Source organism: Calypte anna, chromosome 10 (assembly GCF_003957555.1).
Source record: "Calypte anna isolate BGI_N300 chromosome 10, bCalAnn1_v1.p, whole genome shotgun sequence".
NCBI classification, from domain to species: Eukaryota; Metazoa; Chordata; class Aves; order Apodiformes; family Trochilidae; genus Calypte; species Calypte anna.
Window position 1 is genome coordinate 3,914,675 of NC_044256.1, and position 14,790 is coordinate 3,929,464.

At 40.0% G+C, this 14,790-nt stretch overlaps 1 protein-coding gene across 1 annotated transcript in view; it reads right to left on the reverse strand.

The window, feature by feature from the left end:
• Positions 1-381: 381 nt before the first annotated feature.
• PRTG (protogenin) overlaps positions 382-14,790 on the reverse strand; it is a 79,160-nt gene continuing 64,751 nt past the window's right edge. Inside the window, 9 exon segments of the mRNA XM_030457290.1 lie at positions 382-768; positions 1,849-1,953; positions 2,920-3,085; positions 3,993-4,113; positions 5,207-5,389; positions 8,879-9,049; positions 9,772-9,899; positions 11,556-11,742; positions 12,297-12,392. Coding sequence (XP_030313150.1) covers positions 382-768; positions 1,849-1,953; positions 2,920-3,085; positions 3,993-4,113; positions 5,207-5,389; positions 8,879-9,049; positions 9,772-9,899; positions 11,556-11,742; positions 12,297-12,392 — 1,544 coding nt within the window.

Below are 14,790 nucleotides of genomic sequence, written 5' to 3' on the forward strand. Positions count from 1 at the left end.
GTTGTCATTCAGAGTTCACCTCTCGGCGAACTGAGGTAGATAGTCAGCAAAAGGGCCACCAGCCTTCCCTTTGCTCCAGTGACACATTTTTAACTTTAGCCAGAAATCTTTACAGTCTTTTCACATTTGTTGACCACTGGACATTCAAAATGAGTGAGTTTTTAAAAACAAACCAACCAAACAAAAAATACCAACCAAACAAAAAAGACCAAAAAAAAAAAAAACCCAAAGAAAAACCAAAACAACAAACCAAAAACATTCAACAGAACTATGGGATCACCTGCTAGGTTAGTCAGGCTTCCCACAATAAAACTTTGGCTCCCTGTTCATTGTCCTTCGAACAGACATACTGCAAGAATGTCTGGCGTGGCCCCGAGGATGTCAGTTTTGCACTGCAGAGTGTATCTGAGGAGGTGAGGTAGGAGTCTGGTCAGTAGCAAAGGGCAGAGGAGACTCTGTGCAGTTACTTGTGGCAGCACTCGTGTTCGTACCCACATCGCTGTTGGCAAAAGGACTGGCAGAGGGAGGGGTGGCACTCGTCACAGAGGAGAGGTGTAGCTCATCATTGGACTCATGAGAAAACCTTCCAGAATCACCAGTCTCGTGGCTTCCTTCACTGTTGGCTGAATGCTCCGTATCAGCAGCAATACTGAAAGGCACCTGAAAATCAGACTGCTGTGCAGGAGAGCTGGGGGAGTCATCCTCACTGATCAGCACAGTGGTGCCTGGCTGATACAGACACACTGCCTGGACAAATCTTCTCTGAGGCTACATCAAAAGCAGAGAGAAAAAGGTCATTCAGCCTCTGAAAAGCTGCACCATAATTTGAATTTTTACTGCATTTCCTGTCTCCTATTCCACCAGAGTGCTTCTAACAGCATTGGCTCAGAACAATCTGGGCTTTCCTAGCTTTACAGGAGCTAAAAAAGAATCAATCACAAATCTTGTTCATACTTGTCCATAACACATGAAATAATCCCTTCTTGCTAAGCACAGCTAATCAAGAATGATTTTACAGGAGAGACCTGAAAGGTATTTTAAAAACATGCTTGGTAGAGCTTTCTCCTATCCCTCCTCTCCCTTTATGCATGTTCTTAAATGGGTGGCAGCAAATAGTTTGCTTATTGTGGCATCAGAAATATGCATCTGCTTCTAGAAATATTTTGGAATATGAATTTACAACATGGATATCAAGACTTCCTATTCCTTAAGCACACAAGAGTACAATACATATTACAATGCAATAAACATTAGTTATATGCCACAAGGTGTGAATTTGCATGATAGTGTTGAGTTTTAAATGGTTATTTTTCTTCTCCAAACAGCAAATGTGTCTAGAGCAACAATTTCAGGAGCCAGATAGCTCTGGCTCAAATACTTAATTTCTTCAGAAGTGGGTAAACAATTTAATTTCCTTATTTTGGTTTCTCTTCAGCAAACAAGATTTTAGCTGTCAGAGTAAGAGGGGATTCTTTGTATTTTTACAATCTTTTTACTTTTATTTTTAAATACATATTAAACATATTTAATTTTAATTTCTATCTATGCAAAGTCTCTGCAGATGTAGTACTGTAGATTTTATGCACAGACCGAGTACACAGAAATCCACTTGCTCACAGATAAAAGGGCAAAACCTAGAGAGCAATCCCTTAATTTTAAAGAGTTACAATATTTGACAGCTTGGGACAGAAAATGAAACTTGAAGGAGACTTTACTAGTAGGTAGAACACCATCAGCCTCCACACAAGTGAAACTATCCAATGAAAATGGATGCTTTTCAATAACTAGAAATTGACATCCTTTGCAAACAGTGTAAGATTGTGCATCTCTGTGTATTAAACAAATTACCTCCTCAGGCTTCATCTTCTTAGTATCTTGGAAGAACAGCCACCTTTTCTTGCAGTTAGCCTTTGTGACAGGCCCATAGCTGTTAATAATCAGATCAGATCCCCCCTACAATAGAGGGAGACACACAAGCATTTATTTTAACAAACTAAATTTCTAAGATATTTGAAAATATTTTTAATTTCCCACCTAGTGGCTCCATGTGGAAAAGGAAGACAAAAGAAATCGTAGTGCTCAGTCACATTTTTGTGGTCTGGTATTCATCTATTGCTTGAGACAAGTCAAGAACAGATCTACCAAAACTGGCAAACTCACAGACCAGATACTACATATTAGTAATACAGCTATAGTATAGCAAACACAGGGCAAAGCATTCCAGCCACTGCTCTTGCTCTGTTACTTAGAATGTGGCCAATTCACAGAGAGTGTCTGTGTCTGCACTGGAACCCATTTCTAATTCCCAGCTCTTGCATTTACCCTCAGACAGCAGCTCTATCCAAGTCTGCAGTGTGGCCAGAACAAGCCTCACATCAGTACCTCTGCAGATGCACACCTCAATCCTCAACAGTAAGATTCTACTCATCCACTGATACATCCTACCATCTAGACTAATTTATGATCAAACAAGAGTTACAAAATTTGACTTTACCTTATCAGTAAATATACAGAAAAAAATTACATTTTCATTAATACCTGCTTAGTGTCACACTTGACCAGATCATGCACAGGCATTAAGTGACCTAGGTGCTGACAAGGACTCTGCCACCTATCTCCCTGGACTATCAGACACCACCCAGGAGCCTAAAGTCTATGGAGCTGTTATCCTCTGACACAGTGCCATAGACTAACTGCAGAGTACAAGTGTAGGACAAATCTGCTCAATCAGATCTCTAGGAGAACTTTAAGATAAGTCTTGAAAATTTGACCTCAGATTGCCAAACTTGTGCTTGTCCCATTGAAAATAAACCTGCTGTGGATTTGTAATGTACACATTTTAACTTTTATGACTGAGATGTAATGGCAGTGAATTCTAAAGAAAAATTTTGGTTTGTGAGTGAGTAAAGCTTGCAGTACCTTAGCATCGATGAAGTTGTTTCCCACAATCATTGGCAATAATGATTCTTCATTCTCAGCAATTCCTTCAATGCTCTTCTCCACCTCATTAGCACTGGCTAATGAGATGCTGGTATGTGACAGCTGGTCAGTGCTTTGCTGCACAGGTTTAGGAGCAGATGTTTTCCTACACAATGTAAAACAGGAACAAAATTGACCCACAGGAAGTAAATACAAAAAAACCCCAAGGATCAACTTCAAAGCTATTGTTAATCAAGTATTGATATATTCTTGGTATTTACATTATGCTGTATGATACTCCTAACTCTCTTGTGGAATTTATATGTTGTTGCTTGTGATAAAAACAATATCTGCTTCCAGTTAACCATACACAGGGGGCTACAAGCTCATGTACAGACAGGAATTGTCATGATGAGCAATACTGGAGGAAGTTACCACTCAGACCTTTCTTCCATGCTACACAGGGCCTGTCTCCCAATCCATATTTTTCTCTGCATGTATGCTTAAATGCCCTTGTTACTAAAACATATTTTCAGACACTTTTAAAATTTATTATTTCAATTAACTTTTTTTTTTTTTTTTTTTTCTGATACCAAAGTTATGGGCAGGGTTACTGGGCCAGTTTATGGCCCGTAGAAGCTGATAACATGACAGCTGGTGGCTCACACCTCTGAAAAGAAGCAAATGGATCATGGAACTGCTTTATGTCAGAGATCCTCTTGCCCAGCAATACCAGAGGGTTCCAGACTTGCAAACCAAGTCCGGGCAGGCTGGGATATGAAGCAGGAGGAGGAGATGATGTAAAGCAACATATTTATCTGACTCAGAAGGGTTTGGAAATGAGCTTTATACTTAGTTGCCAAAGCTCCACTGACACACTCTGGGTTCCTCCTTCTTTTTATTGGAGGAGAGACTCAGGTAGAATAGAAAGAGCCAACAAAGTCTTTCTGCTGCTGGTAGGAATATCCAAAGCAACAGAGTATTTCAGAGAACTTTTGACTCTTTGAAAAGAAGGCATGTGACAACAATCAGTGCACTGAGAAAGAGCTTGGTCTACAAAAACAAAAACATACCTTGCTTTACTTCGATAAATTAAGATCAGGATGCAGATAAGGATGCAGGTCAATGCTATGCAAACCCCAACAACAATGCCAGTCATTGATTTCTGGTCCAGATGGTAATAGTCAGAATAAGCTACAACAAAAAGAGCATAGGAAGTAAAGAAGGAGTTACCTCCTGCTTCCTGTCAAGAAATTAACAGTTACAGCCATAACAGAGACAAATGCTCCCTTTTAATGAGATTTCCAGACTTTCTCTGTCATACATTTTGACACTTTCTAAAACAAAACTTGCAGACCAAACCAAGGAGTGTGTGCAGTGTGGGAGGGGAAGAAGGGACTGCCCTACACCACAGCCTCTTCAGTGACCTGCAACGTAGAGCAGAGGAGCTCTCTCCAACACCTTCCTTACAGGATGCTCCCAGACCACAAAGGGAAAAGGCTTGGAGAATTCCAGACACTGTCACCTAGAAGGGTTCACTTTGTTTATGCTTTGACATAATTTGTCTATCAACCTAATCCCGAGGGCATGCGTATTGCTTATTCAGCCCTAAAATGTAACTGGATTCCAGGAAAGAAAGGTTAAAAGGTTCCTGTACCTGAATAGCTCTTGTCTCCCCAAATACCTTTAAAAGCTATAACAAGGCACAAGGATAAATCTGCTTCTATTTCAGACAGTGTGTTCTCCCATTCAACCCACTGATGTTACCTTAATTCCTGCAAGGTTTTCCTGCATTGTTTTCCCCAAACAGTTGCAACTGGGGCTGACTTCTGTGGTGAAATATATGCTGGTATCTCACTGACAGGTTGCTTTGGGTTGCTGGAATACCAGGAACCAGCATATTTCCAGCATATTTCGAGATGCCATCTCACCTCTGCTGAGCTGTCTGGTTCTGCCTGGCCCAGTGCTACTGGTATCTCAAGCCAAATAAAGGACTTAAAGGAGATGCCTTGGAAGGGTGGCTGCAAAGTTGATTTTGTTGTATAATTCCAGTTATGTACTCTCACTTGAAAGGGAAACTTCCAACTTCTGAGCAAAAGAATCAAACCAGTTTTGAGTTAACTGGGATAAAATTCCAAAACAGTTTCATTTAGAAGAAAACATTATGCTCTTGGGACACCTCACAGAAAACAGAATGGTTTACCCAGAAAGTAGTTACCAGCTAAAACAAATAGGGATCTTTTTTCCTGGTACTTGTGACAGGAGTAACTAAAACATTGCTACTGACTTGTGGAATCTCCTGAATCCAAACGTTTCGGCCTCTGATTAGACTCTGATGTCTCCTTTGGCAGGACAGCAAGTTCTACTGCATTTGAGAAGGGTCCTTCTCCCACTTCATTGGAAGCTGCTATTTTGACCAAGTAGACATTTCCTGCTACAAGGTTTTCCAGCAACGCCATGGTCATGGCTCCTGTAAAAAAGATTTGATAAATAGTCCCAGTTAGACAAAATCTCTGGTAACAGACTAAGATTTACACACTGGGACCTACACTTTCTTTCCAACACCAACTTCCAATCTTGTTTGCAGACTGCGATCACTTCCGTACATTCTGAGCTGCATAGAGAGGGCGTAAGGAGAACAAACACTGGGGCTGCCTGCTTCTGTCTCCTGTCCTTTCCTTGCACACAGCAGGCTGTGCAGTGTCATTGTAACTCAAACCCCAGAGTGGAGTAGTGGCTATGACTCACAGCATGCTAATCCTATACCTGGTGCTAATGCATGTCAGTGTTACAGTGTTTATGCTGTGATTGTGTCTGTGCTCCAAGCATTAACCAGACTTTGAGGCAGAGAAAGCAGAATGTTAGACCTCACTTGTATACTAAGCTATGTGAATGAAAATTGTTATAACAAAATAATTCAGGTTCAGTTTATCAATTTTCAGGTCTAGTTGGTAAAATGAAAAGGACAGATTTGGAAGAGTACCTTATACCATGCTTTAAAATAAAATTAAATCCTATCTAGAGCTGTGTAGGCTTCCTTGATTCCTATGCATCTAAGCTGTGCTACTAAAAATATTACAGAAAATGTCTCTCTCACATGCTAAGGATTAATTTCCTAAAGTCCCTGAAGGCAGACAGAACTGCTTAAGAACATAAATAGGATTCACTTGCATCATCCTTAGACAGGCAAAACTCCTGTCAAAGTTAATGAGAACTTTGCCTGTCCAGGGGACTGCAAACTGCTGCTCAAAATTCAATTCCTTTCTCAAATGCCTGTGTTCCTTCCTACCACAGGAATATATTGTGTTTTTTATATATTTTCTAATCTACTGCAAATAGTTGCAGTTAAAGGACCAAATCTATGCCTTGTTCTTTCACATAACCCATTGGCTTTCTCAGACTTAAGTCTAAATTTCAACCTTCCAAATCAGTTTCAGAAGACAGAATTTACAGTATCATGGAAGCATAAAAAATAACAGGTTGTTGTGCTGACAGAGAAGATTGTACATTTGGCAGAAGGGAAGGTACTTCAAAAGCTATTTCAACTCTTCCATAAAAAACACCCATTAGCTGAAAGCATTTGAAGTAAAATGTGAGGGACCTGTAGCCACAGGAGCTGTAATATTTAGCACCAGCAAGGGTGAGAGGTCACCTTTCAATATTACAGGCTCTTTCCCACCAGCTCCTTTCAAATCTGCTGCGTTGCTAAAGCAAGTAAGCACTTGGTACTGATTTACTGCACACCAAGTGTGCAAAGGCTTCAGATCCACTTGAAGAGAACTAAGGAGAAGGGGGAGGTGACTGGCAGATAACCCACATCACAAACCAACAACAAACTGCTGTTATATTTTCTAGTTTTGTCACAGTTAACACAAGCTCAGTCCAATTACAGGGTTTTGTTTTAAGCTGGTGGATTGGTGGAAATTTTTGTGCATAAACTAAAGCCATGTTAAGACTTCCATAGGTGGTAGGGTTGGGTTTGTGGTTTCTGCTTTGGTCTGGTGGGTTTTTAAATCTTACTTAGTTTCTTATTTGGGGGGTTGTCTTTGGAAGTATGGTAAAAGAAAGGGGTTAAGATTTCACAAATCCTCTGCAGAGGATTTAAATTTAAATGTCAAGACAAAACAATGCTATTTATTCCATTGGGTTAGCTGACCTTTTCAGAATAAAGGCATAAAAACCCTGAACCCTGCTTCTGCCTCGAATTACCTATGAAAAGACTTTCACAGGACTATTACAGTATTTGCCCAATTTTACCTGTACATATTTATTTTCTGTCACAGGCATTTCCATCTGTACTTTAACTAAGAGCACTACAGATTGTCCTAGCATGTCAAGGTGACAAAATTCCATGCCATGCTTCAAACCCTAATACAGTTGTCAAAATACAAAATTAGTTACTCTAACATTGATGGACACAGTACTACACTGAGATGTATAGCTCTCCATTTGCTCATTTTCTCCAGCATTTTCAGCATGGGAACACATAAAAATGTTTACAGCTACTGCCATCCCCTCATCCAAAATAGCTATGATAAAATACTGTTTGAGAAGCTCTTCAGATTCATGGCTGAGCTGAAGTTTGTGCCGGGAAGCAATTCAGCCACTTTGCTGCACACAACAAATACAGCATATCATCACTAGAATGATGAGATTTATTCAAATACAAGCTCTGTGCATTTAAAAGCTGCTAGGTTTTTAGTAAGTGCAAATTCTATCACTCATTTCTTGAACAATTTTAATTATGAAAAACCATAGGTTCAATCTTCCCCCAGCAGTTAGACCTTGCTGACATTTCAGAGAGTAGTTATTTTTCACAAACTTTGCCTAAGATGACCATTTTATTTGAGGCCAACAAGGACCATTCTGCTCCAGCAAGGCCAAAGCAGCACTGACACCTTTCAAAATGGCTGTGGGTCCTTTATCTCTCTTCAGGAGCAGCACAAAGGACAGTCCCTGGCTCTGCACTAGCCCAGTTCACTCTCACTGGCAGTGAAATGAAATTTATGTCTTCTGTGAGCAAACCCATTAAGTTTTACATATTTTCTCCACAGAATATTTCCAGACTGAGTCTCTGCTGACAACTAAGCTTTCTGCCATGGAACAGCACAGAGCAACAACACAGTGACTTTTCCTGGGCAATCCTCTTAAATAAGCTACTTAAGCACATGACTTTCAAGTGTAACACTGAGCCTCCCTCTCTGGTTTAACACACTGTTAGAACATTATATATTCTGAACTGACTCTGTCTATTTTGAAGACCAATCAAACAGTAAATGTCTTTTTTTTTGGCTATGATAGAATTCTGTGCTTGATGGAGCTTTTCAAATTGGAGTATTATTCTGGAAAGGACCTATAAAAATTTAGACTATATTGACATCCAATCATGAAGATGTGGCTGCAGTTCATCTCACCACACTTGAGTTCCTGTTAGCTTAGCTAGCTGGGCTCAGCAGCAGAAAAGAGCCAGAGTTAAATTGAATTTGCAGAGCAATTTACTGGGAAGTAGGGGAAAGTTAATTAAGCAAACTGAGCTAACTGGACTGGCAGTGATTGAAAGAAAAATATAAACCCATAAAGCCATACTTACAAGTTTATTTCTGGAGAGTGGGGCATCTCTGAGACTTCAGATTTGAAAGAGTCCATTTACAAAATGAAACACTGACAATCATGGTTACACCAGAACTAAGATGGATGTAATTAGATTTATGAGACATGTCAGTTCATGTGCACGCACTGAGCTCCAAAGCAGCACAGACCTTTGCCTCTCAGCCTCTGAGTATTAATTGATTTTTAACATGTTTTCATTGCAACCATGAGATTAATCCTAAACCAATTGTAACTTTCATGTAAACTTTTATACATATTTCTTTCTTATTGTAGTCCAAGGGACCTGAAAGTAACAAAGTATCTTATAAAGCATCATTGTCCAGTTCATCAGTTTGTAATTTTAGTTTACCTTCTCTGTGCAACACTTGCCATTCTCCAGCAATCCAAGACTTCCTGGATGCATAGAGGATAGTGTAGCGTGTGACAACTGTTTCAGGGCCATCAGGTGGCTTCCAGGAAACCAAAGCAGTATCATCCTCTATCAAAGTCACCTTCACTCCTACTGGAGGGCCAGATGGTGCTGTGAGAACAGTAACACAGTGCTATTAGGCTAACCTCATTCACATGCAATTAAATGGCTCAGAAAGAAAGTGATGTGCAGACCTAATGGTTACTGCTACATCCCAGATAAATAGCATATATATCAACACATACTGCTCCTCAAAAAAAGTTCTCCTTTAGCTCTGATCTGGCCAATAGCTTAGATTTTGTAAAGGTTAATTTCATATTTTTCCTCCATTTCCAGAAGGAAACAGTACTGGACAAATCCCCACATCAGTACCCTGTGAAAAGGTACATCCCAAACATTGCCACACAGAGACCAAGAGGCTGAAGTTTTGAGTTCCACTGACAAAAAAGGAAACCAGCAGCCAGAGCAGCAGATGTGTGTGTTACAGTTTCTAAAACTTCTGGGGTTTAAAACATGTTTTCATTACACCTATGAATCAGCAATGCCTCTTTTTTTATATATATTTTACATTTTTATTCAAGTTACTTCTATTTAGTGGTTACTAACAGTATGAGTATATGGTATTGTATATATTAAAAGTAATTTCACAGTTCCAAAACAAGGATTTTCCTGATAGCATTTCTGTATCTCAGCTTACTGAGAAGAACAGTAGCTGTATCTCAGAGGAAAGTATTTCTCCTACAGACAACTTAAAAATAATACACAATTTTTCAGGTGTTTTGATGTACAGAACTTTCCTTTCAGAACCATGTGGTCCTCTCCTAATGGCTTACCTTCTGGAAGGGTGGTGTGGTAGACTACTGGACTCCAGGGACTGGAGAGCTGGTCCACATGCAGCCGAACTGCAAATTCATACATGGTTTTTGGCTCAAGACCTTGAACTAACATGTGAGTCTCTGAACTGTGTAGATGAAAGAATAAAGCAAATTTAACAGCAGCAGTTGACCTGAAGAACGAAACTCATACACTATCTCCCAGTCACTGTGAGCAGATTCATGTGATGAGTTCAGTACAAGACAAACCAGCTCAAGCTCAGACACAGGTGCATCCATCTGTGCTGTCTACTTGACAATGTAACTGTTACTAAACCTGGAGGATATTGTGTCTTCTGTCAGTTAAATTCAGCTCAGGTTCTCATACAGGGTGTTTGGGCAGCTGGTGCACAAGCAAGTCCAAGAATATTCTTGCCCAGATCATCAGCAGGTATCCCAAACTGAGTTCTTTCCACATTTGTCCATAGCTTCTACCTAGAATACCACTGAAACTACAGCCAGCAGTGCAGCTGAAAACGCACACACTGCTGGCTCTGTCAGCTTTTCCTGGATCTGCTTCTCAGTCCTCATAACAGACGTAGGTCATGATTGCAACTTCCCCTTCTATCACCTCATGTTTAGGGGATCTCTGCAAAATATGTTCCTTACTCATCTTGTAGTCATATTTGGTTATTTATTTATTGTAACATTCATTATAATAATTTTAATAATGCAATTTATTATTTGATCACAAAGTCAGTTATAGACATTCTGCTTTATTTTGATTCTGGGGCAGGTGGAAATCTTTCATCTACACCAGGGTTAAGTCCAGGTGATAATACCCAAGTTGAGATTAAATCTTGATTTAAAATGGTGTTACTCTTCAGATAGCATTTTATGAAATCTCACATATATATACTGCAAAGACAGTCACCAGTATTTGCAATAGTTTTACCCTACCATAAAAAGCAGCTTTATTTATGCTTCACATTGCACACTAAGGATTTACATGGTCATGATACTGTGTCTAATCATTCAGTCAGGAGTTATACAGATGGGGATGTATTCTTTGAAGAGAAAACCATCAATATCAGGATGGAAACTATCTTAAAATAGCATTTTCCTTACTTATAAGGTTTGAGTAAACCCGGGTGTCAAAGGAGCTACACACATATGGGTTCCCTCCCCAGCATCATAGCCCCCAGCATAGGCCCTCATAGTCATAATGGGGCAAAATCTGCTCCCATACCACCTGGACAGAGAGGTGAATGTCAAGCTAGGTGGAATTTCTTCCCTGTTCTGACATTGCATGGCCCATGCATTGCTTCTTGACAAGCAAACTGTATTTCCTACTCAGCTTTCTTCTGGCAGCGTGCCACACACTCAGGAATGTGGCATTCCCACAATCACATGCTCAGCCCCATAAAACTAAAAAGTTCTTGCTTCCAGTATTCAAATCAGACACTGGACTAAGACCCATCTCTGACCAGACAAGAGACAAATAATCTATATTGGTTTGGCTAAATAAGAGCTTAAAATTAAATTTAACTTAGCTAAAAAGCCATTAAATACTCACGAGATGATCCCGGGATCCAACACAAGGATCACAGGTAGAGAACTGTACTGTTCTATGAATACATCTTAAATACCCTAGAAACAGAACTAGCAACCACTGGGCAAAACACACAGTCCTCTAAGGGAGATAAAAGTTGTTAAAGCAACTAAGAGATGGCAGGAAGAGCAGAGCAGAAACTGGAAGTATCTGGAAATGTGAAGCAGAGACTCCTTAGCAGTGCTACACTTACGTCTGAAGGTACAGAACCAGAGAAGCATTCTGCAGCCCCACCGGGTTGCAGCGGATGGTGTAGTTAATGAGCTGTGCAGATGTGAAGGCAGGCTTGCCCCAGTGCAGGTAGATAGAGGACGAGGTGTTAGCTTTGGCATAGAGGTGGTGAGGGGGAGGTGGCGGTGGCACCATGCGGTCACGGACAGCTGTTTAAAACAAAAAAAAAAACAAAAAAAAAAGGAGCTGGAGTTATTTAATGAACTGTAGAACTGTATACAGCTATCAGCAAGATCAAGAGACAGGTCTGAGCCCCCAGGTTTAGATTCCAATCTGTCTCCACCCAGCACTACCAAGGAATCTGGTTCAAGCTATTAAAGATCCCTCCTAACCTGATACACATTACTTCTGTAGTCCCACTTTAGTGAAAAGCAAAGTAAAAACTATAAACAGACACAAGGGAGAGAGACAAATCTCTCATAAGGTACATGATACATCCCTGGTTAGATGATGCAGTCAATCTGTGAGGGGAGGAAATCGTGCTCCATAGCTATCTTGTTTCCCCAGCTGCAGTTCATGAACACAAGAGACTGTATCAGTTGTGGGATGACCAGGACAGTATTTGCCACAGATACAATCATTCTCTTTCTGTGTTTTACACTGTTTACATTAATTGATTGATTCTAGGTAAAAAATACAGAGCTGCTGAGACCTTCAAACAGCCCAGCTCTTAATAAAATCTTTGTGCAGCTATAGCACTTACAGACACATCCTGGAGTGCTGACTGTTTGGTCTGCCTGATAACCTTCTTCCATACTGTTATATGCCAGCAGCCTTACATGATACTTTCTTCTGGGATCTGCACAAAGAGAAAAGGAATAGACTCAAAAAAAAAAAAAAGGAATTCTCAGACTTCTACAGAGAGAGAGATAACTTTCTTCTCCAGCAAGGTTGGTTCAAATCTTGCCCGCTACAATCAGAAGGCTGATGAATGGGCTGGAAGCCTGGAAGCCTGTCACTGCTCCAGCCCTGCAAATCCCCCTGAATCTCTGCTCACACTGCACTAGAATCAGTCTCATATCTCCCAGTCTTGCTTCCTTTAGTCTGAAACAGAAGGTTTTAACACAAATCAGGAAGAAAAGGATAAATATCACATTCCTATCTGTACTGAAACCATACCTTCACAGGTACAGTGTTAGATTTATTAGGATTATTCAGCATTTTGAAAGTGCTTTCAAAATCTAATCAATTTTTTTAAAAACAAACAGCATGAGGTTTACAGAAACCAACATTTATTTCTGGATAGGCAGACTGTAATGAAGCATGGCAATCAAAGCAAAGCAGGAGGATGGGACCCAGCAAAAAAAACGGGAAATGTTTTGGTTCCAGATTCCTAGAGGAGATAGGCTGGAAACAGCAGAGATTGTTAAATAATGCCATTGCCTAACTACCACTTCCATAAGTTTTCTTGAAAGCTGCTTCTGGCATTCTCAGAGGGTCACTGTTCCTAGCCTAAGGATCTCTGTGTTTCCTCTTCTCTGGCCATGTCTTTGGGTACTCATATTGCAGTTTGCTGCTTCTCTCAGTTCTGCCAGTGATACGCTGGCCTTGAGCCAAATGAAAAATAACAGAGAAATCAGTTAGAAAAGTGGTCTTGAGCTTCCTGTAAGTGGGGATGGTGCGGAGTACTCAGAGGTCCCCACAGGAATGCAAATCAGCACCCTCCCTTCTGCTGGTATTTATAACCAACCCTTCCAGGATCATTCACCAGGTGACAGAAGAGGACATTTTCCTCTTATCATGAACCTATTTCTATTAAGATTTTCAGAAAGTCTAAATAGATTTTTTTATAACTGTGCTGTTCTTGTTTGCCCTAAAACACCACCATATTATCCTTTCTCAAAATCAGCTCTCCTCTTTCTCATTTTAGCTGAGATTTGGCTTGGCCTCTCTCATGAAGTCGGCAGGAACACAAACTCCTGACCTTTCTGCACCACAAACCAGAGTTCTGTTTGCATCAGATCGCTGGCTCCCTCTGCAGACTGCCCCAGCGATACAATCTTAACAACTATTCGGTGTTCCTGTAAAGGCAGCACAGCCATTTCCTAACAATGGCTTTTGTAACATTTTCTCTCGTTTATTTTCAAGTAACAAATCTTTCTGCACTGTAGTTATGAAAATCAGCTTTAAATGAGGCACCACTAAGTAGAGCTTACATCTCTAGCTATCTTTATTTTTAAAAGACTCTTTTACCAAAATCTAAATAAAAATGTAAAGGAAAAGGGGCTCCTTATTTTGGATGGAAGTATTTCTATAATGTGCCTAATGTGAATGGCAGAATAGGCAGCAGAGCCCACTCCCATTTTTTAAATAGACTTCAACATCACAAGTAGACAATATAAATAATAAAATGTAAAAAAAATAGTTTTTTTTTTTTTTAAAAAGAGTAAAACCTCATTTGCTTTGAAGTCTTTTTCACTTTAACAACAAACTACATCTGTTTTTTCTGTCCAAAAAATTACAATCAGAGAAAAGGAGGAGATGGACACAAACACATGGGATAACCTTAAGCATGTGATAAAAGAAAATACTAAATATTGAAAAATCAGAAAGATAAAGATTGTAAGATATAAGTAAATTGTTGCAATCTCTTAATAATTTGTAAAAATACAAACGACACATGAAGGGAAGGTGCATTTAAAAACAGAACCCAAGCAAAAAGATAACTGCACTCCAGAGGTACCAATATCAATACAGCAAAATCAAGTTATGGTGACCTACTGAGGCTAATTACAGCACGGATCTCAGAAAAGCAGGAATATATACCCAGGAATATTCTTCCCCAGGCTTCTTCACCTCTGGTAGGAACACATGTATTTAGCATAAAATGGAAATATTCAAAGCAAAGCCAAAATTTATAAAGCCATCAAGACATCTTTAAGATCTCAATAAGATGATGCTCTGGAGGTTATTACAGTTATCAATTCTCCCATCCATTCATAGAAAAAAACTTGAATTCAGGTCCTATTTAACAACCCAGGAGCAGATTCCACAGCAAGAGGCAGCAGCCAAGTGTCACAGCTTTTTCTTTACAAGTTGCTGCAGCAGAGCCCCCCGCTGCACTTCCGCAGGCAGAGGATGACAGACACCCCCATTGATCATCCTGCCGAGCACCTTCAAAAACTCTGTGCCCTTTGAAAGTGCTCACCCAGAACTCCTCATCTTCACTGTGAAATGAAGAATAGCGAAGGTCCAGT